General features: G+C 37.7%; 1 protein-coding gene across 3 annotated transcripts in view; it reads right to left on the reverse strand.

Moving 5' to 3' along the window:
* fbxl17 (F-box and leucine-rich repeat protein 17) overlaps positions 1-27330 on the reverse strand; it is a 168709-nt gene that overhangs the window by 41023 nt on the left and 100356 nt on the right. For all 3 annotated transcript variants that reach the window (XM_077601249.1, XM_077601248.1, XM_077601247.1), the window contains one exon: positions 14865-14941. In XM_077601249.1, coding sequence (XP_077457375.1) covers positions 14865-14941 — 77 coding nt within the window. The remainder of the gene's footprint in view (positions 1-14864; positions 14942-27330) is intronic.

Consider the following 27330-nt stretch of genomic DNA (forward strand, 5'->3'; position numbering starts at 1 on the left):
TAGAAGCTGTTTAGAAAATAACCGGTCCAATTAAAAGAATAAGATGGCATCTAGGGAGCATGTCTTTAATCTCGCACATACATAGAAACTACAAAGCTATTTTGAGAGGATTTTACTCATTCTCATCTTTATGCCAATCACCCCTTTAAAATAAGACCATATACTAGTACCTTGAGGTAAATTAATCACATATGGACATGTAGTCCAGACTTAAATCAGAAGGTATTTGTTTGGCAGAAAAAAAACAACCGGGTAGGTGCTTTAAGGATATGACAATGTCATGTTTCCACTACATGATTTAGAAATCTAGGGTGCCACACACTATAAGAATCTGTCCTGATTGAGTCAGGTTGAAACTTGATAACAAATAATAACATAGGAGCAACATGCCCAATGCTAAGTATTGCAGCATAAAAAAAAAACAATGCAAAACTTTCACTGCGGTTTTCTCATGTTTTACCAATGTCACAGCATAGAACATGCCAAAATAATTGAACAAACTATAACATCATCTCAATCCCTGGCCGTGTATTGAGCGATGCATTTAGAAAGAACACTGAAAATACAGTGTTGAAAAAAATAGATTCAGCCCATTAACACTCAGAATACATGAAATGTCATTTGTTACAGTATGTTAAAAGACAAATCATGGGGAGCTTCATTAATTTTCAATCATCTGTGTCCACCCTGTGTTGAAAGAGCATCCAGCCTTTTACATGGTATATAGTGCAGATGCGATAACTCAAATCAAATTGAGTCATCAAATGACTTGGGAATGTTTGTATATAAACAGGAGTGTTGTTGCACAGTCACCTACAATACACAATAGAATAATAATACAACAAGATCGATAGTCTTTCAAGAGGAATGCATTTTTTTATTCTTCCACAGTTTAGACTGTAAAATAACCCCCACTGACACGGATACAGACAACTCCAGTGCTGCTTCAAAATTAGCCCAATAAATAAAGCATATCAAACATGACTGAATGCACCCTCAATTTCTTCATGAGGAGGCCGAAGGCATCCCAGTGGCTCTCTGACCACTTTCACTATAAATGAGAAACAATTGACCTGTACATGGCCAAGAACCCCAATTTCTTGTAAGACATATTGCAAAGCCTGATTCTCATATAGCTATCACGCCACCTTAAGGCAAGCTGACAAGCCACTTTGAGTGGTCAGCAAATTGATCAAAGCATGTCCTGTAACAACAAAAATACCTACTCTTAACATGCTTTTAACACACCGAGACACACATACACACCCGAAAGAACGAAAAAAAAGCCATAACCGATCAATGTCCTCTTGAAAGCAAAGCCATAGTCGATTGATGTCCTCTTGAAGGCAAAGCCATAGTCGATTAATGTTCTCTTTATGCCAAAAATGAAACGTTTAAGTGTAAAAGAATAAACATTGTCCCTCCTCCCATCACATGGGTATGGACAGTTCCTGACTGTTACAACAACACTACCAATGTGCCTATTCGTTGATATCAACTCAACACCCATCACTATAGGGTCGACTAGAACAAATCTGAATTCATTCAACCTTGTGCACAGATCTAGTTAACCTAGTTTACTTCCTGTGGCTTTAATCTGTTGTTGGTTTTTCTCAATCTTTCCAACGCCTCTTTCACACATTGACTAATTTGTTAAAGAAACCACATATTTATTTGACAACATACATTTGACCGCCAGACTATATATTGGTGAAAATTTTAATTATTAATTTCACATTGAAGGAAGTATAACTGGAATTAAAATTCAAACAACAAAAGCCTTTTCTTTGGGAGAGGTTAACTTTTGTTAATGGGAAGCAGTAATAACTTGGATAATGGTACTTTATATCAATCACAATGACAAAAAACAGATGGAAGAGAGGTAAACTGTACAAAATGTAATCCAGAGGAACTTGATATCTAAATGGCTTGAAGAGTGGCTAATCAATGACAGATAATAGGTTAGGAAATAAGTTAATGCCAGTGTTAGTTGGATGGGGCTTGAATCATTAACGATAGTATACATCAGAGAGCTCAATTTATTTTCATCTGCTAAGCATTAAAGTAGATAAAATTCGGAACACTCCTACTCCTCCAAATAATGATGCATAATCCTGGCCCATGGGATACTACGATGAAGACAGTTATGGCATCTGTCCAATATGTAATAAAAGCAGCTTCTACATAAAGACATACCATCCTCACTTCAAATATGTTGGAATGAATTTCAGTAGCCACTTTCATTAGAGTGAACACCAGCTTTTATATAAGAACATTTCTAGGAGTTTAAAGCACAACGGAAAGGACAATCTCATAAAACCTGAGAGGATGCCTTCCAGCAAGCAGTCCTTCTGATAACAGGAATCAAGACCTGCCATGCTGAGACTTTAAGAAATTCAATTTCTTTCATTCTTCATCGAAAATAATTTTAGCTTTGGAATGAAATGCTATGAAAATTGTGGGGCACTAGGTACACCGATGCCAGTACTGAGTAATCGATATAGTAATTTTGAGCATTGGGTTCCTAGGCTAGGTTAAACGAGAAAGCATCCAAGCATATGTTATTTTCATTCATGCTACTTTAGTTGGTGGAGCCGCGACTTTTGACATCCAGTCAACAAAAGTCCAAACAAATAAATAAATAAAAAAACTACAATAAAATTCAAAATATTCTGAGATTAAAGATGTAACATTACAAGAACAAAGTCACACTTGTAATATTATAAGATTAAAACTGTACTATTATGATAGAAAAGCTGTAATATGGTGAGATTAAAGTAGTTTTGTTGCTTATTTTTAGGTGAAGTGAACCGGAAGTTGTTTGGTTTCAGTCTCACAAAAGCAATGATAGTAATTTCAGACGCTGACTAATACATATCTTAAGCAACCTTGCATACCCAGTGAGATCAAGTGAATGATTATCAGCAGCCAAAATTAGTTCACCCAGTCCACCGACTATCACACAAGAGGTGCATTGCACCTGCGTCACATCCCAGCTTGCAACTGACCATGATGCTAAAATTGTCTTCTCTCCGGTCTCTCTTTCCAGGCTAACAGCCCACTAGGCACTGGCAGAGACTACTGACTGACCCTGACTGCTGCCATTTCAAGCAGAGACCTCTGAGCTGAAATCAATAGCGAGTGCTCAAGATGGAGCTTGTTTGTCACCCTGTCCCTGGTCTGTCAGTCACCATCCTTCACGTCTTCCACTGGCTGCTCAAACACAACCGAACTGGGGGGCTGTCCATGGAAAGGGCCTTGGGAACATGGAATGATAATTAGCTATTGAAGTGCCGATTAATACAACTGATAAATGAGAGGGACCTCTAGAAGCCATGCAGTATATTAGATGTCGGTGGTTAAGTCCATAGTTAACATGTAATAGAAAAAAGAAAAACGTGGAAAAAAACCCATGTTCAATGTTTTTTTATGGCCTCACGACTTCTCATAAAACCACTCACAAATTACAATAAAAACATGTTTGGATTGAAAGAGAATTATGATGGTCCAATTTAATCAGAAAAATCCCCACCAATGTAGCATATTCATTCTTTCATTTCTCAGGGTGCTTATCTTCATGAGGGTTGCAGGGGTGCTGGAGCCTATCCTAGCCAATTACACAAAGTAGGCAGAGTACAAACTGAATTGGTTGCCAGCCATTTGCAGTACTGTGCAATACCTGGATCTATTATTGCAAATTGCAAGGCATATCATGGAATGCAATCAATTTATAGCACCTCTATCCTGACTGTAATGTATCAAGCATACTACAAGTTGCCTATGCGAAAAGTATAAGCACTTTCGTAGCATGTAGCACTTTAAGGACATTTGCCTGGAGAAAGGGTCATGGCTAAACAGCTTTCAGTTTATTTGAAAGTGTCTTAAGAACCACTAGAAAGTAGCGATCAGGTGATTCCTGACACTTTGCTCCCCGTAGTAAAAGCAAAGCAAAAGGTGGATGAAAGCAATCTCTTCTCAAATACCATATCAGAAGTGTTTCCTGGCACACAGAAAATGTCAGCTGAATACTAAAGATGGCCTTTTCTTCTTTACAAGAACAATCACAACACACTTGAGCCAGACATCAAATGCTACCATATCGAAACAATAGATACAGATTTTATTGTATTTATTACGGCATGTACATGGTTCTACTGTATAAATGGGGTAAAAAAAACTGCAAGAACTGTCTTTTAAAAGTGGCTTTGTTTACAGAATTTAGGCAACAATACCGCTAATGACTGAAAACAATTGGAAGTCTTATATATATATATATATATATATATATATATATATATATACATATATACATATATATATATATATACATATATATATAATAAGATTTCCAATTATTTTCAGTCATTAGCGGTATTGTGTGTGTATATATATAAAACTCCATGTTTTGTTCTACACACTTGGTATGCACAAACCATATTCCATTGCTAAGTGCAGGTGAAAAGAGCTATTAAGTTACTGGCAGGGAAATCTGTGCATGCGCGTGTTTGTGAGTGGGAGAGACAGGATGACAGATTGCTGCCCATTCTAAAACATGACATTCTAATCGGTGAGCATGTTAATTAAGAGACTTCATTGAACTGTTTCTGGTCGCTGGAGAAACTGTAGTCTTAATAAAAGGAATGCATGTTTTGTGAAAAGCACATTATAAACCAGCTGTGTCAAACAGGTTTTGGTTCACCGGCCACATTCAAAGCAATTAGGTCTCAAGTATATTTTTGGCCTTACACATTAAGATATAAATAACAGTTTATTTCATCCACCCATTTTTACAAATATATTCACAACAATATTCACATTTACTGAAGATCATCTTTAGGAAATCTTTTTTTAACTATCTCAGTGGATGATCACTATAAAACAACTTGCTCCACCAATACATGATCAATTCATCAAGTCATCATAAAACAAAGTATAATGCAGACCTATTATAATATTTTTTAACTTATAATAATCCAATTCAAATTCATTCTATGAATACACTATAAAGCCATTGCCACTCCATTCGAACACTATGTCTGATGGCAGGGAAGAGAAAGCCTGGGAGTGATTGTATATTTGTACATATGCAGACTGCATTGATTGTGTTCACCAGGAGACAAGGCCACTTAGACAGTTCTTATTGTGCTCAGAAGATAGAGGAGGTGTTTACAAAATGCCACACTGGAGTCGGATACCGGGGCCCCTTTGTGGACAACCCATGGCGCAACGCAGCTATAGAGAATGGAGAGCCACTCGAATCAATCCTGAGGGCCCTCTCTTCTCAAAAATATATATTTTTTTAAGACAAGAAAAATGCGTATCCACCGTCACAGATGATCGAGCGCCAGAAATCCAATGTCAGGGATGGAACTCTGTCTGGCTTTTGACTTGTTCTCACTTCAGTCCAAACAATAAACACAAATACACAAAGTCAATGTTGACCCGAGCTCCCCAGGGAGCATTTTCGTTCCATGAGGCAGGATGCCAATTGCCATTTCAGTGTGAATTTATGTAACAACTCCCATGAGGTCTTACGTCCACTAATAAGAAATAATAAAGGTAACATTGACCTTATAATAGCTGTTTTCCTGCCAAACTGGAAGCACTGAAAGGAAGTCTTTGTGTAATGGAGGGTGCATTTTGGGTAGATTACTCAGAGGGTTAACGAAACAAAAAATGTTTCTTTAGCAAAGCAGTCTGACATTATTTTCAAAACGAAACTGGTAAACACAATATGACACAAGTGGCATGTGAGCCTAAAGATTATATTGAAATTGATCTTTATGAATACATTTTGGCCAGTCTGTTGATATAAAATCTGATGTGTTGACATTTTTTTTCCGCCCCTGAGGTACAAGGATAACTTTCAGGCTATGGTCAATAGAGTTAACAGATGCGTTGCTATGAAGCCTAAAGCTATACATGATTATCTCATCATTTTCAATTAGATGAAACTCCTATTTGCACAAATGTTTTCATTGTACTTCAACTAGAAATGACAAACGAAAAAAACAATAACAACTCGTTCCTATGGTAGTGTTTTGGAACACTGAAATATTATAATGTGCTCAACAGCACGATTTCATTGCACATTTCTCTCAGTGACTTTGGTAGCAAAAGTTTGAAGGAAGCACTGTAGGGTGGCAATAAAATCAACTCAGTTCAAACAAAACAGGAATGCACCCCCATTGCTTCAACAAAGCTAGAAATATTGTTCAGGGCACTTCAATTGCTATTTTGAATTTAAACACACTGACAACCCCCTGCTAGCCATCAGTGCAATTGTACAAACGTCTGATTATATGCATACTCACAGTTGAGCTTCGGCTTATGGCAATTCAAAAATAAAGTTAGTGACAGTTACCATGGAATGTTTATTGTCACAGTTCATTATGTGCACTGCCTTGTTTTAATTTTTCATAGTTTCACTGGGCCTGCAACTTCAACTATGTATTATTTCATATTTGTTCCCCACATTGACCACCAACGGCTTTGTATGTTGTGGTTTTATGCTATAGTTATAATAATAAAAATAATAATAATAAAGAAAAAACTAAATGGTTAATTTTACATTAACAGGTGCCTATTATATCTGTTGTTCCCCATTATACTATTACTTTAACATCTAATTTTTTTCATCGTTTCTGTAAAATTAAAAATCTGTCCCCCAAAATGGAACTTTTACTCCAATCCAGCTTGTATTTTTTTTTTACCCTTTCAATGTGCATTCTTTGGTTAGTGCGACTTATACTCACTCAGCTGATTTATAATGTAGGATTATAAAATTTTTGCTTGTAATCTAATTGTGACAAATAAACAAATATATAGTAGTGTGAAAACAAGTTTTATATATATATATATATATATATATATATATATATATATATGTATATTTTATTTTAAAATTATTTATTTTATTTTATTTTAATTTATTTTTTAAGATACACGAGAGACAAACTAACAAATTGATTGGTGCTTCCGCTTTATAGCTTTATATCAGCCAGCGTATAGAGAAATGGTGCAGTGATGCATGTAGAAACTTTTCAAGATGAAATTGATACTCAAAACAATATGATTCAATTTTTGATATTATATAAATGTAAAAAGCCATTTTTTATTTTATTTTAACATCAAATATCGTATCTGGGCACAACATTGCATTTGAAAAATGTCACATTTTATTTGAGATTTTATGTTGAGGTCTCTTAAAAGAAAAAAAAAACACACTGGGGTGCTACGCTTGATTGAGTTACAAAATACATGCACATTGAGAGGAACAAGGAACACCATTATAAGCCATGGAACGAGTATGAAACCATGCATGCATTTGCCTCTGCAGTGCATTTGTGCGTCAGGCATATAATTGAGAGCTTAAGACGTACACCCCGTCTGATAAGATGTCCTATCTACCAGGCTGCATGCTGCTCTTACAAACTGCCATCCACTGGTACACATCTGATTAGGGCTGCTCTGTAAATGAAGCTTTACCGGACACACTGATAACACAAGGAGCGAAGACAGCAGGAGAGCAGAAAGAAGGATTAGAATATGTAAAGGTGAAATGAGGAGGGGACCTCCAAAAAGATGGCCAAGGTGGAGGAGCAAAATGAGATGGATAAATTAGCAGGAAATCAACTCAACTCTATGTTACCGTCAAATAATACAACAAGGTGATTGATTTGAAAGACACATTTAAGAAAGTAGGCTTTAGGAAACAACAATACTGCCCTTTAAATTTTAAATAATTCAATATATAAATTAGAACATTGTTTAAATGCCAGGCTGGAAGAGAATATATCTTATTATAGCTAACAATTAAGTTGAACACAGAGTAATTAAGGAAAACCCAACAAATAATGTGGCCCTGCAGCCCTTTTAGAAAGTCCGCTTGAAAGGTTTTCAGGAACAACATTAATTGAATTGAAGTATTTGCCTCAACACTGTTTACCTACCTGTCAATATTAAAGTTCTAAGCAATAAAATAAATAAATAATTCTCACCACGCCCTTAAAACCTACATACATTCCTTCATTTTCCAAACAGAGTATCATGATGTATAAATTTAGGGGCGTGCTGCCCATGTCATTGAATCCATTTATTTTCTTTATAGCGCTTATACTTACAAGGCGAACTTCGAGCGCCAGCATTTGTGGCAGGTCAGTGTAATGTCAATAAAAATAAAGCCAGCAGGTTAAAGTTGCCATAATTGCTGTATGGGTTTTCACCAAATATTAAGTATTATATTGTGGCATAGATATTGTGACATAAATTGGTGCAGGAAAATTATTTGGTCACATTTTTCAGAGATCTTATTCTTTTGGTCATGACGCACCATTTGGGACCACAACTGAAGGATAAGAACGTAGATTTTCGACTCACATAAAATTAAATGTTCCCATCTTATAATGGATACATAATTATTGATATAGTAACCATTCATTATTAATTGTCAATATAAATCTCAAAGAAACAGTCACTATGCTGGAAATAATTCTTAGGAAGAACAATGATTTTGGCATCAAGGCGCAAATGTCAACTTGCTGACAGTTTAGCAGACATACAGCTTTCAGTAAATAATAATTGCAACAAAACAGCAGACCCCCGCTGTGTTATGTTTAAAGAGAAGCAATTTCCAAAAGCCATGTATCATGTGCATAGACAAACACAGGCCATTGAACAAATAATGAGTGGCATGCTGTTTGACACTGGGCTGGTTGCCAGAGCTACTGCTTCGACACATTTAAGAGTCATGAGCTAAGATATTCAAACAGCTCTGATGTGGTGTGCATTATTGCCACTGCCAAGTCACCTGAATGATTTAAAGCTCCTCTGTCAAACTAACAGTGAGAACTGGCACAGAGGCGCAACGTGAGAGGAAAATAGTCAAAAAGCTACTTTCCACAAGGTGATGACAAGTGCGCAAGGAGAGGTGATGAAAGATGAGATTAGGAGCAGAAAAATGAAAAGTGCCCTTTAAGTAGATATATGCTTTGCATTTAAATCCTACAGTAATCTTCCTGTAAGCAGGGGGAATCCCACTGAGATAAAGAGGAGGATGCTCATGTGGACAGAGGCTTCCAAGGTGGAGTAAAAACAAGGCAACAATAGACTGTAAATGACAGGTCAATGGTCAGGAAATGGCATCAGCAGGATTTATGAATAAACAGTGGGGGATAATCACCCAATACAAGCGCTGACCTTGAAAGGGATTAGTGAGGGTATTATCTCGCAAATTTCTACACATGTAGAAAAATGAGGCAAAGGGTGACCTTCGGGAAAGAAAGTTTTCAATTTAACAGAAAATGGAACAACTTTACCAGTTAGCAAAAATCAAGTAATGAATGACTTTTGTACAAAGGTGATTTCTAAATTATTTTTAAGTGTTTAGTGTCTTACTACTGCACTTTGGGAGCAGCAATGTTTCATGTCTTGTCTGTTTATTATTACTCTAAAACAGTTGGTTAAGATAGGTTTAGAATGATATAGATGTGTATCTAGATAGATATCTATATTTGTATGTATACATATATGTATATCGATAGATATATAGATATATCTTTATAAATAGAACAAGGAATGAGGTTATTTAACTATTAAACACTCTTAAATGTGGTCACAAAAACATGAGAATTTCCGTAACCTGGTGGACAGCTCCATTCACACCTGAGAAAAAGGAGGGGCTGGGGCATGAGAGTGTGAGATGGTGTTGTAGAAAAAAAAAGTAGAATAAGGACATTACCACCGACACCCAGAGAAAGCTCAAAGTCATTATGGCAGTTTTACACCTGCCTGCAGGCTCCTCGGAGGCATGGATCACATCCGAGTGCGTGAAGCTGCAGGAATTAATCAGAAAACACACACACACAAATGTGATGTGCTGCTTCACTTCCATAAACAAAACAGACAACTTATTGGCAACATTACCAGATACATACTCATGTTATTTTAGTCCCACAGGCACACTTTTACAGCTCACTGTTATTAGCAGCTCAATGGAAGTTAGTGAGCAAAGCAGAAGACAGCATGTAAAGGACAAATTGAGACATATTATGCAAGCCCCCTGACAGACACACCTGCGGCCTGTTGAAAGAGAGGCCTTCAAAATTAAAATCATATTTTCCATCCTCGAGCAATGTGTAGGCACATGTTCTTTTACATTGCATGCACGGCTATATTCGTTATAAGGAATCAGAAGCCCCTCTTATCAAGAGTAAACCACATAAAATCTGTACTTATGTGCAAAGGTGAACCTCCTAAATGTAATGAGGGAAAACAGTAGAACGTGTGTGACTAGTAAGATGGCGGTCAGCTCGAGCCTCAAACCAATCCACCCGATAAACCCCCACCCCACAGACACAGACAAAATGCAAACAGTGCATGAAGCTGAGAAAGCTAGGGTTGGAGTGAAAAGCACTGAGGACAATATATGGAAACTAATTCAATTTCCACCTCTTGGCACTGCTCACCCATGTGCAAATAGCACCACACAGGCTGATGTAAGGAAATGAGAACTATATCTGAACCAGTCACACGGAAGCCTATGGAAGTTGACTTATAATACACTTGAGCAGGGGTGGACTAGCTCAATTCTTTTACTCTAAATCCAGGCTTCCAATGGATTTCAAGCACAAACATCTTTACGTGTAAGCCACTTGATGCTTTAGTGTAGCCATTAATGAATTCTGCAATTTGAGAAATGTGACCTGGCTTGAAATGTGATTTAATTGTGACAAAAAAAGCTGAAAAGTTAAAGCTCACTTAAAAATTCCTCTTTGCTAATTTATTTTATCTGTTTATTCTCCATATGTGTGATGTGTCCACAAAAGGTTTGTTCAGAGACATGAAAGTCGATATGTCTCATAAAAAAATCGTAGATCCGCTTGTTTTTACAGCACTAAAATGCAAAGATACCGCCTCGTGGTGTAGAGATTCACTTGCCTGACTTCGGTGCGGGCTGGCGGGGGCTCAATTCCCTCTGGTGGCGGTATGATTGGGAGTGCAGATGGTCATTTGTCTCTGTGTGTCCTACGACTGACTGGCGACCATTCTAGGGTGTAGTCTGCCTTTCGCCCAAAGACAGCTGGGTTAGGTTCTAGCAACCCCCGAAACCCTTTCGAGAATGGATGATATGGAAGATCACAAGAATCCAGTTCAACTGTGTTGTAACAATATCCTTTCTAAACGAGAAAGACCTCAGATTGAAAGGTGAATCCTGTAATTTTATAGGCTCCAGATGGTTGTTGTATCACTGTTATATAAATATGAAAAATGGAAAAGCATTCAAAAGGACTTTGTCTTACAGAGATTGTGGAATTATTCCTACTTTCTGAATAGTCTAGCAATTTCTTTTCTTTTTTTTATTCATCAGGTCTCCCACAGGTGCCTCACTCCATCTTGTATTCACACAAATGTACATAAGAGGCCACGACTGACAACGTAAGAGGTTGTCGGCAGCCATGCGTATGAAAAGGTATTACCATATGTAAAGAAGAGAGGTTGTGAGGCCTCTCTTTTTGTCCTTGAATAAAGCAGGTGGGCAACCATGGAAAAGATAAGTGTGCTGAGACGCAGAACTTGTGCACACACGAGAAGGCTAGTGAATGCTAGTCATACAAACAATTGAGTGTAATACTGTAGTGGTTCCAGATAAACTGGATGTACATAGTGAATCTCTGTATGTGTAGGGTCGCAGGTTTTCTCATCATAATCAGTTTTCTTACTCACAAAAAGGCCCCAATACAATGCACCCTCCCTCAAAAAAATCATTGGGTGTCTAGACAAAACAATGATAGGTATGTTTTTTTATTTTTTTTGTTTAGGGTTCAGGCATCATATGTCTGGACCATTGCAAGCTCAGGCACAATAAATGTGTTTAAAATCATAATCTTAAACCTAAATGATAGTGGCAGAGAAGAACATTTCAAATGTCCTTTGCTATCAAAAAGGAAATACATATTGACTCCTCTTTACATTGTCCACAAAATCCCAAACTTGAATTATGATAAAGCTTAAAAGATTTAAAATATCTGTTGGAAAATGTCCTTCTCTACATTGAACGTCGAAAAGTTTTTTATTTTTAACTTTTTTTTATTTAAAGGAATACATGTTGACCAAATCACACTGAAATTTGGGGAGTAGAGTGTCAAGACGACAATCAAGCGTTTTAGAAAATATTGCGTTTTCATAATGGTGATGTCTACAGATTGACTTTATAGATTTATGTAGCTGATTAAGACCTACAAAAATGTCATTATGACACGTGTTCGGAATTGGCTGCTTGTTATTATAATTATAAAATACAGTCTGAATGTATGGGCACTGTGTAATTAGTGCTGTATATCTATTGCAGAAAAAGAGCTTAGTCATTGCGTAGTATTTTTGAAGTGAGAAACATCAAGGAAATTAGAGAGAACTTTTGAGAAGTAGCAAGATTTATAAGACTTAAATCCTGGAGTGCATGTGTTTAACAAGGGTGCCTAGATTGCCAGAGGAAGAAAAAGAAGAAAAGGAAAAAAAAGGAGTTGTGTTCATGCTAATTGGTCTGCATGCTTTTGATAAATGGGGGCGAGGATATAGGAAGACTGTTTTCATGGCACTAATAGGGCTTTTAGCAAGATCATTACCTCCCAAAAAAGGCTCTGTCTTGACTTTTCCATTTATTCGTTGCGATATAACGGCTAAGAACCATCTGCGGTGAGGCTAAAATTACATGTTTCGTAGTATTCTGCTGGCGTCATCTAACAAGTTCTCCATGTTTGTCTTCAAGATCACACAGGAAGTAGAAGCTAAGAATACAAAAAATGAAAGAGGCTTGTGCACTCAGTGAGTCCATTAATAAAAATAATTAGCACAGGAGATGAGTGTGGCGTAGAAGGGGGCAAACAGGCAGGGAGCAGCTTGGCAGATGTAAAATCTCATTTCTGTTATTCAATTTATCAGAGGAAGAAGCAGGAAGCCAACCAATCATTTTAGTGGTGCCTATAAAAGCAAGCTTTACTATTGTGGATGGACATGCAAAACACTAAGAAGGCTTTATTGGAGGGCCAGGAGGGTCATTGGCTATAAAAGATCAGATTTCACCAATTTATCTTGCTCTAAAGGATTAGAGACAAAAAAAGAGAAAAGAAAGAACGTGGCAGTGGATGCTGCTTTGGGTTTAATGTACTTTAAGGATGTGGGAGTCATTTATCAACCCACACAAGACATACGCCCACGTGATTGGAGGTTCACGTTCAGGGAGGCCAAAGTGATGATTGCCACGGTAACTCACACCAGTCACAGGATTGTCGAGTAATCATGATGGTCCCCACCCTGTGGCATACATGTATGATGCAACAAACACCTCCTCTACGAGGTAATGTAGGAATTATTGCACATAATACCCATTCCCAAAAGAGTAAATATCACAATGCTGTACAGTTGCTTCATGCTTTGAATTTAGTGCTATGGGCGAGACACATTAGGATCTATAAAGGCATCCCAAATGTGTTCGATAATGGGCTGAACTAGAAGACATTTTCATATATATACTTCTAGTGTGGTACATTTCTTCATTCCGCCATTGTCAATAATTACTGCAGAATAAAAATTTGAAGAAAAAAAATCAGTTCTCTAATTTCATACCAGATTTAATTCTTCTGGCATTGATATAGACAGGATACCAAATGGGGATCGAGGCAAAGGTAATTAGGAAATGTGTCAGTCTTTCTTTTTGTAGCACTTTTCATAGTTTGGCTCATAAGTTCAAGTGAGCCTAGTGCAGAGGACTATGTGTGGGAATCGAAAAGCACTTCATGTGACAACAATAGGGAGACCAAGGTGATTATTGCCATGGTAACACGCACAAGACAGACATATTACAGATTTGTGTGGACATGACCAGAGTTCAGTTTCGAGCTGCGTTCCAATGATGCTGTAAGTCCATGTGAATATGATGTAGTATTCATGGAATGCAGTAGGATGCCGTGCAGTTTTACAATGCAAAAGCAAATAAAAAACACTTCCTTAACAACATCCTCCTTAGCTCAGCTTGTCTAGTGTAGACAATCACACTGTTGTTCTATACTTCCCTACAGTGAAATGGTAATGCCAGCCTGCCAGTTTTCTATTTGGATGGATAGAACATTAAAATAACTACTACTAATCATGTTACACTGGACTACAAAACATTCAAATACCCCTGTAACATTGACAGGGAGCAGAGCTAATTTAACTGCACAAATAATGACAATAAAAGCATTCAATTCCATTCAATTCAAATAGCCATGAATGGCAATGGTGTTTTTGTTTATTCTTGCACAAATAAAATTACTTCATTTGTCTTAATTTAGCATTTTCAAGTGTTTTTTTTCTACGCAAAATGATGAAGAAAATGAAGTAATAAAAATCCACTGACAGTGTGAAGGGACGGGCAAGAAAACTAGCTTTCTAAAGAATTCCGTAGATATCCTGTTTAGGCTCACAACCAAATATTTAACTCAACCCTTAAGCACTAAACTGTTCTCAAACCACGGGCATGACTTTAAAATATATTAAAATTGCCATACATTACTTTTTACAAAAGGATGTATGGACTTACAGCGAAAGCGTCCTCAGTAATTCAAATTTTAATTTCAAAAACTGCACCGTAAAGTTTGATGCTGCAACTGCACTGGGAAGTAAGTAGGAGGACCACAGAGGAGATCTGACACTATCATGCATAAAACTTTTCAATCATAATTTTACAGTTTGCGAGCCTCACGCGGGCCAAGCTGTAAAAATAAAAATGAACCCTGAATAATGGCAGTGTCGGCGGGTAATAATGGTTACGATAATGATGTCGGAGGCCAGCGGCAACTGAGGGATGGTGTGTGAAAGAGACTTACCATGGTCGGTGATTTTACAGGAGACCAGATAGAGCTCCTTCAGGCTCCTCCCCTCCTTGGCAATGATTTCCACGCACCTACAACAAAGCAAAGGAAGATGCTTTAAAAATATGCACAGGAAGCAATAGCTATTCTTTGTTGTCACCTATTTTTTGTGCTTGAGGGGAGTAAACATGGGATTTTTCTAAAGTAGTGGTTAAAAAGTACATTGGTCAGGTCACATTTCTTAATATTCTGCCACTCATTATTTAATGTCTGACCTGAAATTTGTATGATGTTGATTGAACAACTCAAACACTGAACTGTAACAGCATGTGTCTAGGGTGTTTGGGGAATTTGCATTCAGAATATTGGCTGACGTCACTGGAATACTGTGTGGGTGAGGGTGAGGGTAAAGGTCCAAAGAAAGTATACACTGGGGAGGGCCAAGGGGAAGATCAGACTGTGTATCAAATAATTTTCTTTGAATGCCTCTAATGAGAAGTGTGTGTGCTTCAAAGAGATCCTGTTCCACACATTTGACCTATTAACCTTGAGCAGAACATCTTTTGATTATGCTGATGGTGTTCCTTCATCAATATGTACTGTATAAATAGAAGGGGAATGCATCCTACACACAATCTAGTTAAAATCAAAGCTCAAAGCGGCCTTATGAAAACTGTTATTGAGTTGACTCGTGATTTAACAAGACAGGAACTGTAACAGACAGAAATATGATATGTACCATACAAATGTAGTCAATGCGAGAAAGTACAAGGTTTCAAACATAAAATATATTTCTTGTTCCTCAGTTATATTTAAGTTACTAAATATAAGTCACCAATAAGATATGGAGTGGGTGGATGATGAATACAAGGTGTTTTACACCTTTGCATTATGTATACTTGCGTTCAAGTATCCAGCTGTCCCTGAGACCAAGACAAATTTCTCCTTTGGGAGATAAAGAGAAATCCTGAGGCTGCTACATGATATCACCGACAACTCTGCTTATTCTGAACCACATCATGCAATTTCCAGGATTACTAACCATTATTCATATGACAACACAGTAGGGTAACATTGGGGACGTTGCTACAGTTTTCACTAAAGTGCAATCAATCTATCAACAAATGACTGGGAATAAAATACAGAGAAAAAAAATGTAAGTCATGATTTCTATCATTGGGGTTGTAAGTGCAGCTCCTCCGTGTGTGACACATTACACTGTAGAACCGTTAAGTTTGAATGTGTGCCAGATTTCTAAAATTCTTATTTTCAGGGTGAGGCCAAAGCTCTTCAAATGTGCACCAGCCTATCTGCTTTAGTTCACTGGGCTGAATCTTTGTACTTCCGTTTTTCTATTACATTTCAGTTGCAGAGGTCCAGGGAGCCTTTTCTATGTTATCAGCGCATGCTGTCACTACTTTGTATTCTGTATTTCCATTTCGTCCTGTGTGTTTTCTCCCCAATATAATTTTCTTTTTATCTGATTATTATTATTAAGAAAAGTACATATAATATCACCCGCTACAGGATCATGTAAATGTACACTAATCACGGGTGCAACTAATGGTATTTTGACAACATTCTATTCATAATAAAACATTCAGACGCTGTTGAGTAAACACCAAATCATGTGACAATACCTATATAAAGCAATTTGTATACAAGATTTATTTGCATGTCACAGATGCAGCCTCACTTCAGTTACTTAACTAAAGTAATATAAAACAGGTTTAGTAGTAATAATTTACACTAAGTTTAACATTGTGTTATTTAAGAAATGCCAACAAAATAAATAAATAACATTCGCTCCAGGTAAGTACCCCAGCACAATTATACATAAACTTTTTCGATTCTTTGTGGAACTTTCTTCAATGTTTTCAGTTTCCTGATGTGGAGTGGGGATGGTTGTTTAAAAACAAAGAAACAAAAAAAACAAGGAGGGTGGAATTATGTAACTTGACAACACATCAGGAAAATACTAAATAACCACTACAGTGTAGTTTTTATTATTAATAAAAGAAACAAAAAAGCCTATTAATTGTATAACCTTGTCTCTAGAATGTGGGCATGATCTGGATTACCTGGGGCGATAATCTAAAGCGAAAGCACAGGTAAAACAGGCAAATTCCACTGAGGAAGGCCAACAGCGACGCAGAAAAGCCAATAACTAGATTTTTAAAAAACTATTATTTGACACGGTCAATTATAAAACAGTCATTGGGTGCATTACATTCATAAAATGTATTGACTTCCCAAGTGTGATCTATGCAACATTTAATAGCCCTTGAATCGGATACCACTTACGTAAATAGTATATATAAGGCACAGATTCATTCAAGGGGGAAAAAAATGTGTATCTCAAAGTGACAAAAAGCCAGCTGGGATAGCCTCCAGCACCCCGTGACCCCTGAATAAATTTGGCAGTTGGTCCCCATCCCTCCACGGTAACAAGCCAGCACCCAGAGACACCGCCTTTAGTTACGGATCTGATCGAGGACCTGACAAAACCTGTCTTTCTCTTTTAGGCAAAACCTAACTACTCAGCAAATCAGAATGCCTGCATGTTCAGCCATCATTTTATATTAAATAAAATGAAACTTGTCTCAGACCAGCAAATATTTTGTTCCACTACCAATTGGCTCTTCTCTGCTCCCAAGTGCAAGTTTCACTGCCTGACTAAGTTCCTTATTGTGTTTCCTACACAGTTACGTGACATCATCTCACTGAAGATATTGGTCGTGCATGCTTGTCGCCTCCAGATGTATTGCCTTCTTTCTATTATTGTCTGGAGTTAACAAACAGAGACGCACCTCTTCATTATACAATGCTATAGAATTCCATAACAGCAGGCAATAAAGTTCACAAAACGCTCATGAATTGACCAAAACAAATATATGCAAACGCACCCATTGTGACTGAATATTAAATGTTGATAAAGACATTATACAAGTGGTATGCCTTTTAAATTATGAGGATTTATATGGGCATGTCCTTGAAAGGCACAAAAATACCTGCCTGACCCACCATTGCACGTATTACGCTCGAGATTCAATCAAGTCAGCTGAGCAGAAACCACACTGCGTATATTAGTGGCAGCCACATTGGACATGCTAATGAATAAATGCACTGGAAAAAGCCTGCCAACAAAGGGATGAGAAGAAAGAAGAGATTTAGGAATGCAGTGACTGAGGCCAAGCCACAGTTGCATCCATTGGGAGCTTGTTACTCTGCAAGCCTGAGGTCCCGAGGGTCACTGCGAAAGCAATTAGATCAGACATCAGTGACTGAGGAGTGGGGAGCCAGGAAAATGGAAAGACAGCATAGCGGGAAAGAGAGTAGGAGGGAATCTCCATACTGTGGTTTAAGGGAACAACAAAGGAGGGCTGACCAAGCTGAAGCAACAGATGAAGGGGGAGGGAGGATGGTGGGGCAATAATAAGGCCGGAGTGAGTCCGAATTGAAATGAAGCAAGGACAAATTCAGGAGAAAGCAGTGTTATGAAGTCTGCGTAAGTAGAGGTGAGAATGTGAGGGTAAAGGTCAAACCACACGAAGAACCGAGATATGCAAGAAACTGTCAATCCATATTTCCCAGATACCTCACCTCAAATGAAATAGTAACCAGATGGCTTTCTATAATGGTATAATGCTGATGACTAAGGATGCACTCAAACTGTACATTTGTACTTGCATTATTTTTACAACAACTGATAAGGATTCATCAGCCCAATATAAAACTCATGTCAGTCATGTGGAGACACTAAGGTAAATAAAACTGACAACACATTAGTTAGAAAACTGCAAATTCCCCTCTAAAAGAAATTGTGAGCAGCATAAAAAGCCTCGCTTGTCACCTTTTTGCTATGGCCAAGCCATATTAACTCCTACTGCGAAGCACCAGCAGCATAGCAGAGCAAATTAAGAGATGTCAAGCTTAAGTATCACTTCAGTTTTGTCAGTTATATTTTGTAATGTGTAGATATTTTAAGAAGTAATCTGCTATTCCATTTTGCTCATAAAAGCTGTTATATTCACATGGCATCTGTTTATTCCTATCATTATATCCAAGATAGCACACGTTTTTCTGCATCTCATCAACTGTATATTTACTTTTTAGTACATTGCCCTTTGTTCATACAGATTATTCTTCAGACACCATACATTTGGACTGAATAAGGTAAAAGCTACAATTGCATGAAATGTAAAGCGAGACTGACATGCAAAAAATAAAGCTAGAGGAATAACTAGTCCCCCTAGGAATCAGAGGCGAAAAATCGCTGAGCGAGAGCGATCCAGATTCTGCAGAACACTGCATTAAACAAATTCCACAACAAGTAGGGCCCGTGGCAGGCACCATTCTCCTATGACATTTAGCAGTATTCTGCACCATGCCCTGTATTTCACAGATTGTTTTGATTTCTGCGGAGGCGCTGAAATAAGCAGAACATTCATAAGTTGTACATACAAAAAAAGGATGCTCCTTAATATAAGGGCATAAAAAAGGCTAAGCAGGTAAATAGCATAAATGTGACATTTATGTTGCTACACTACTGGTTCTGATGAGAGGAGCAGTGTTTTCTTTTTTTATATTAATGCCAATTTACAAACAACCCCCGTGTCATGAGTTGTTTATTTCATATAGCCCAGGTTTGGTTGGATTTCCTATTTTAATAACGATTATAACATAGAATATGTGGAGGTCTTCTCGATTTCTGGTGTTCCCGGTTCAGTGAGATCGAAATTCCTATTGGTCTTTGTATTTGAATATGTCTTTTAGACATGTGACTAATCAATTTGCATTGAACAACCCGACAGACACCAGGAAGACACACATTGATAACTGTTAAGAAAAGTAGTGTTCCGTAATTATCAAAAAGAAAGCGGAGAAATGTGTAGCATTTTCCTTCAGCAAGGCCAAATAATGGCTGGGGAACAAAAAAAGAATGGCCCGTCGCACAGTGCCCACCAACACAGGGCCCTTTCTTATTGGGCCCTTACCACATCCAACAATTACACGGTTGTCAGAATTTACGAAAGAGGCAGAGAAATCGGAATCGGTAATTTTGGCAAAAGGAGAGGCATGACATGCAGGGGGAAAAAACGGCTGAAGGTCCAGCAAGAGGTTGAAAACATAAAAGCAGCAGCGATGGAGGAGGAGGTGGCGGAGGAGGCTTCAGACTTCCACCGCTGTCTTTGGACTTAATGAAATGGAAGGGCGGGAGCTGCAAGGAGAGCAAGGCTTTACACTTCTTGGGAAAATGCTCTTGCAAAATGATCCTTGTAGTAAATTTTCTTTATATTGCCCACAAATCCCAGCACGAGCATCGAGAATCAAGGTTCTGCTTTCTCAAAGTGTATTTCACACACCAGCCTTTCAACAAAAGAAACTTTTTTTTCTTCGTTAGGGCACAATAAACTGATGTAAAATCAATTCATGAAAAAGACCAATTGAATTTTCAAACAATGAAAGGAATCATAAATTCGTAAGACACAATAGCTAGTAAGACCATGTTCATTACATTGCAAACCAATACAATTATAATCCTATTTCTTTGTTGATATTGTTTAAGCCCATATTTAAAACCAATTTGTTATTAAAAACATTGCTATGACACCTCCACTGTTGAAGTGACATTACATTTAGTTTGTTTAATATACAATACAATGTTATTGTTTCTGATTTAAAAGAAGCAAAAAAAATCGCACATTTATGTTTTTGAATTAGTATAGATATACAACAACTGAATTATTTCCTTCACAATTAAAATGCAAGGTATAATTTATTTATTGTCATATTACATTGTTGAATCTAGCAGCTAGCATTGCAAGATACATATTTTATCACTATTTGTTTGAGCATTCCAATCGTCTGAATAAGGGTCTGTTACAGCAATTAGGGCCTGGCTGATTTCCCAAGCCACCTTGCTGTACCCACCAGACAAATAAGAATCATATTTCTATTGTGTTCCACAGCCGTTCATCATTTTTTAAACCATTTCGGCAAATAATGGCAGGGCACCGCAGCAGGATGTCAGTGGTCAACTTCCAAAGGTAACATAATTGCAACTATAAATGTCCGTCAAAGTAACTTTCCTGTTGTGTTTTAAGAAGAAAAAAAGAAACAGCCACGTTGGCATCATTACAAACCTTGAGAGCCAACAAAGTGAAAAATCTGGTTTCATCATGTAAGCTAAGCTGAAAAAGAATACTTCATTTGAGTATAAAACCTGACTCCTTTGACACATTTTTGACTTAACCTCAACTTACAGGTGGAAAATGTGTCAAATCAAGTGTCAATGACAAATTGGCTGATTATAATGATAAAAAAGGACTTATTGAGGTTAAGGGACAGACAGACCCTTTCTGTTCCAACCCAGAGAGGCTTGTGTTAACTTGACTTTTTCCTTATTAATGTGGTGTGTATCTGTGCCTATTCTCTTAGGTATTTTTCTTACCTTTCTGGGGTATATCATTGTTGATGTGCTCTATGGGATGGCTATAGACTAGGTGTTGTCTATCTTGAATAGAACTGTCACTGGTTACAGCGTACTTTAAATGTTTGGTTGTTCCTTGTTGTCAAAAACTAAAATCTAAAACCTAAAGTTCCAATTTTCCCTACCCAACAGGTATCAACCATTTTCTGATAAAACAATTAAATTTAATGTAGGGGATAAAGCTAAACAGAAGAAACAGTGTGCAAAGAAGCCAAACTTTCTCTAGTATACATCACTTGGTAGCAATTCTGGCTTTCTAGTCAACCGAGAAATGGGATTAAAATGTGTTTTAGACTGTTTTGCTTTATAAAAAAGACTACGGGTTGTGGCTCAGTGAAATCCAAGTTTTTGAAGTGAAGTACCTCTGAGGCGATAGTATGACATTAAGTACTTTGTGCCTTGTCTTTGTTATGCTTTTGTTCAAATGTGACTGTTGCTGATAGCGAAGTGACAGAATATATGGATGCATTTCAAGATTTTGTCATGGGTAACTATGGAGGATTTAATCTATAGACTGACATGATTATGTGGTATAACATGATAAATACACTAAATGCATTTTCCACAACATCTTGGGAAATGAGTTTAACACTGCACATCACTACTCGCAAAATGCATGTTGGTAAGGGTAATTGAGAGTACAAACTGTCAAAGCCAAATTTTTCCCAACCTCAGACGGAAATCCCTGAATTGCTTGGAGTAAATTGGAATGACCCAGGTCAAATGTATTTTCCTTTTAAACCAGGGGTGTCCAAACTATTCCACATAGGGCCACAGTGGGTGCAGGTTTTTGTTCCAACTGATCCAGCACAGAGTTTAACCAATGAGGTTTCTTCTGAAACCAGCAGCACCTGACACCAATCAACCTATTATACTTTTAAGACACCAGATTGGTGAAAATGGGTTCTCTTCTTTAGTTGGAATGAAAATCTGCACATACTGGGGCCCTGTTTTCAACCTTTCACAGGTTGAAGTTCAAAAAGAGTTTTCAATCTGCTTTTCATGTTTCCAATAGCCAAGGCTTTCTCAAATTATTCAGAATTTCACCTTGAGACCTCAATAACATGAGTTGAATGACACTACAGACGTTGGTTGGGTAGAAACATGCCACATATATCACAGGAATCTAGTGCGTACTCAACAAACGAGGCACAGTACAGGAGGACACAAATCACACGGAGAGGGGGCTCTATAGAGATTACCACATTCAAACCACATTCCTGTTGCCAGATGACAGCTTTTCGAGCTGTTCAGTTACTGTACAAGATACAAGGTTGTCAATATAACTAGTACAACATGTTTATTGCATCACTAGCATACTAAAACACTTGCAGTCAAGGTTCTTTCTGATTTGAAATAGTATTTTATACCGGCATTCATGACACTTTATTCTTGCTTGTTGATTAGTATCTGGTGACCTCATTGACCAGGCCTTGAGTCAAATGCAGCAGCATTTTGGGTTTATTGAACCAAGGCGTTAACTAAATATTATATATTTGGAAAGTTTTATAACCTGATGATCTTGTATCAGTTCACTCAGAAGCACATTAAAACAGTTTGAATGCTTGGACTATGACACAAAACACCTATTTTGTTGTCTGTTAGCTGTTGGACACAAGTTTATTGAACCAAATGCTATTTAATGACTGCATATTGTTGGCTAGAATTAAACACAGATGAACTGTACATAAATGTATTGAATTAGAATCGGTCAAAATTTAACGTTTTGTCCACTTATGCGGAGTTGGATCATTTTCCACATCAAAAGGAGGTATACTTGTCAATGTTTAAAGTACAGTTTAAGTAAATCCCATCACATTATCAGCAGTTTCAAGAAATATTGCATGCTGAAGGCTGTTTGTATTCAACATGTCTCCACCCAGGATATAACACCTTGTCCAGCTGGATATTATCACTCAATAGTCCCACTTGATTTATTTCATATAACACCTTCTTATTTATTCCCTTGGTGCTGTTATCCTAATATGAAAGTGTCACACCTTGGCAGGCTGTAGTAAACAATACGAGTAAAAAAACCAAAGCCCACGAGAGAAAATATGCCAGAAATTGGAACAGAGCTCAGACATATACAAAATAAACATGCTACTGATCCATTCGTTGCCTCCTCTGGGAATGGGGGTTCCAATTAGAAACTGGGAGCTAACAATTATGGTGGTAATAACATAGGGAGCGTCTCGGTGAACAAGTGTTTGACTCTGATGGCACGCAGCTATTAAGTATTCATGAAAACAGATGGCCAACTCGTTGGAAAAAATATCCTTTGCAAAAGCTGGCGTTTAAAATTGATTTTCAAAAGAAATATTTCTGGGATTTCAGCTACAGGAAAAGAGTCGAATGATTTACTGTTTGGATGAAAAGGGAAAAAGGGAAAAAGGTTTATCTCTCACAAAGATGCTCTATTCTATCTTCTCCAGTCCATAGATGCCATCTCAAGCACAAGAAAATCCAATCAACTTGATAGCTAAGTGAATTTTGTTGAATCAGCCTCAATCAGGCAGATTTCTGGTACGGACAGTAAGGGGAGTGCAGAACAGAATGAGTAAAGAGACCGATTGGATTTCAGAGCGAAAACTTTAAAATACTATTTTTGGTCTTTGTTAAGACTATGGGACCAGGACAACAAGTATATCAGCCATACATGTGACCTCCAAAATAACAAAATGCTGTCATATTCTTGACGAATAATCCTCTGACCTCCCCCTACCAACACCGCTACACCCTTAGCATTGAACCATGCCGTTTTTAGTCCGGTGTGTATTATATATTTAAAAAAAACGAACACAGTTTTCATGTGGAATATGGTGAGTGTGGCTTATAGTTGGAACACTTTCTAATCTAAAAATTACAGTAATTCTGCTACTTAATGTACAAATTGTGTTGTAAGAGAAAATATACTTCACTTCCCCTTCCTTTGTCCTGCATTGTACCTATTCTACTCGGAAGAGTAAACACTTTAATTGATTGCATTCTGTTCATTCAATTCCAACCTCTGTCTTGCATCGTTCCAATTCCATTCAAAATAGTAAACGCCATAATTGATGGCATTCTGCTTATTTATTTCCAACTTTATTGTACACATGTTCACCTAAAGACACACCAATGAAAATGTGTTCATATCATATTCACTTTGTTTGATATCGTCACTTTCCCACAGCAATATATAATAGAGCCAACATTCTTAAAATGAGATATTTAGTCAGCTGCAGAACTATTTGGAGAGACAGGATAGAGAATACAGAGTAGAAGCAGCAGCAATAGAAGCACCACTTTTATGAGACAGTGTGATGTATGGGACTATATCTTCTTCTGCCCATCAATTCTCTATAGATTCCAGATGATAACACTCCTTGCACTCTACTTTCTTCCTCTCCATCTGTCCCAATGTTTTTCTCTGATCTACTGCTTTCGACAACCAGTCTCCTTGTGTCTTTTAGACTATTACTCCAGTTCATCCTTTTTCCCTACTCAGTCTTTGCCTTCTTCTCTAAGTCTAGTCTTTATTCCAATCCATGTTTCACTACCCTCTTATCATGCCTCAAAAGGGACAACAAACCACATCATACATGTAAGAAAGACCCTTCTCCTTATAAACAAAGTCTATAAATGAGTACTCCAACTTTTTTCGACAACTAGATGTTACGGTTTACATTTTTCTTCCCTATATATTTTTCCTCTGTGCAACACCACCCTCAAAGGGGTGTTAGCCTGGAAACGCATTACATGTAGAGTAAAAGGCTTTGAAAAAAAGACAGCAGACTAACAGCAGGGAAGCTCCTGGTCATTTGGCCCATCAAAAGAGCTGAAGTGCACTCTTGGTTGGACCAAAATTCAAACTGTAGCAAATGTATCCAATGCTATACAGTTTTTGCCTTAATCTTGCTCTTGCTATGCTCATTACAAGATCAGCATGAGTCCGAAATGGGCTGCACAAGGGGCTTTGGGCCAGGATCTGCACACCAACTGTTTTGTATGCGTGCCTAGATGAAAAGACGTGGTATAGCGATCATGATGAGACAAAGGCCACTGTATAACGGTGTGTAATGTGCCATGACACTTCACACAGATCAAGCAGATTTACAATGTGTATCATTCAGTCCCATAAGACACAAAAACTCATGGAGAATGTTAATTTCCACCACTATAAACCAACCTAATATCCATTATGCTGACATATTGAACATGTTTCCATACCTCCCAATCGGTACGTTGTGATGCATGAAGACTGCATAGATGATACATACCGACATGTGTGCATGCATGTGTGTGTGTTCTAAAAAGAACATACTTTGATCATCCCCACCGTCACGCTAGGTGATTCCAAACAGTGTGAATTCAGAACATCCTAATTGCATAGGGTGATTATACAAGTGAAAAGAATGGCTACTTTTCAATTCCCAAAATACATGCTATGCAACCACACTACCTTTCAGCACCTCCCACCACCTAGCTGATATTTAAGGAACTGAAAAAAATAGAGAAACGGCAATGCCAAAACTTGGAGGTGATTGGAAAAACAGACGCTAAAATCTGAATAAAAAGTAACTCACAGAATGATGCCAGAGGGGGAAAAAGATTGCTTCCCGCCATACATCATTTTTCCTGCATGCTTAAACATATGCACATAGGCACACACGGACATGCACACAAACACACAAAAGCAACAGTCGAAGTGGAGCTGTATGAGTCCGAGGCTGCCAACTCTGTTTTATGTTTGGGCTTTGATACAAATCCCCTCAGCATGAGAGCTCTGTTCACCACCTGAAGTATATGTGTTTAGGTGTGCGTGTGTGCTCGTGCATGCATGTGCCCGTATATGCTTGACAATGAATGTCTACCACCTGTTCCTTAATAATGCAAGCCAAACCTTGGTCCACTTTCCACACGAAGCTGTTCCTCATTAATCAATTCATATAAAAGGCTATATACTGCAGAAATATATACTGTGCATATGTATGTCTTCTCCAGGCTTTCACATTAAAGCCTCTTTGGGCTGCTTTCATGCTACAGCTCACATAACTCACCTCCTTTCCAAATAGGATCATACAAAGCCAATGAGAAGTATATATGAATGTATTTCTTTGGTCAATCTGTTCTTCTTTTAAAAATTAATATTTAGGTAAATATTTCATGGATCTGTTATCTTTTATTCAATAGATGGCCAACACAAACATACTAATTTAATTCTCCCACCCGTCGTAAATGAAAATATATTTTTGGTTAATAGTTAAGTCCATTTTGTCACAAACTTTTTGGGACAATGCCATTAAAAGTCAAAGGGGTCCAAATTACATTACTTTCTAACTATAAGTAAGGCTATTTTACTTTTGGCAAGGCCTATAATTTATACTCAGCTGTGACCTCTATACACCCCCAATCATTATTCATTTGTAGCTATAGTATTATCAAAAAAACATTTTTGTTCTCCTACCTATAGCAGTGTACCGGTTCAAATACCTTACCACCAACATGCAATATATCATCACTCAGTGATTTATTCACAACTCACCCAGCATTTCACTGGCGCCCACCGCAGTGTACGTGTCCAAGTCATTTAGGATAGGTTCCATCTTCTTCCCTAAGGAACTATTAATTGGATGGTGGGGTTTGTGTGGGGGTCACCTTTAGATCAACTTAAACTACTAATATTATAAATGAAACCTGCAGTGAGAACATGACAATGCTGTGTAACAATGTTTTATCTCATTTGACAACCTGACAACAAGGAAATAAACATGAGCTGACAGCCAATCAGACCTCCCATCTGCCATTCTGCCTTGCAGTGGTTGGCTTGCATGACAAGTGGTGAAAGAATAATTTTAGTGAATGGCACACCTTGGGGAAGAAGGAAGAGGAGAGGAAAAAAAGAAAGGGAAAACAAGTTGTGGGGGTAATTCTTAGTGAGAAGAGTGACCTGCTAGATAGCAACTCCAGCCAACTTGATTGGTGGAGGCTTTCAGAAAGCCAGGC

Source organism: Stigmatopora argus, chromosome 5, assembly GCF_051989625.1.
Source record: "Stigmatopora argus isolate UIUO_Sarg chromosome 5, RoL_Sarg_1.0, whole genome shotgun sequence".
Classification (NCBI taxonomy): Eukaryota; Metazoa; Chordata; class Actinopteri; order Syngnathiformes; family Syngnathidae; genus Stigmatopora; species Stigmatopora argus.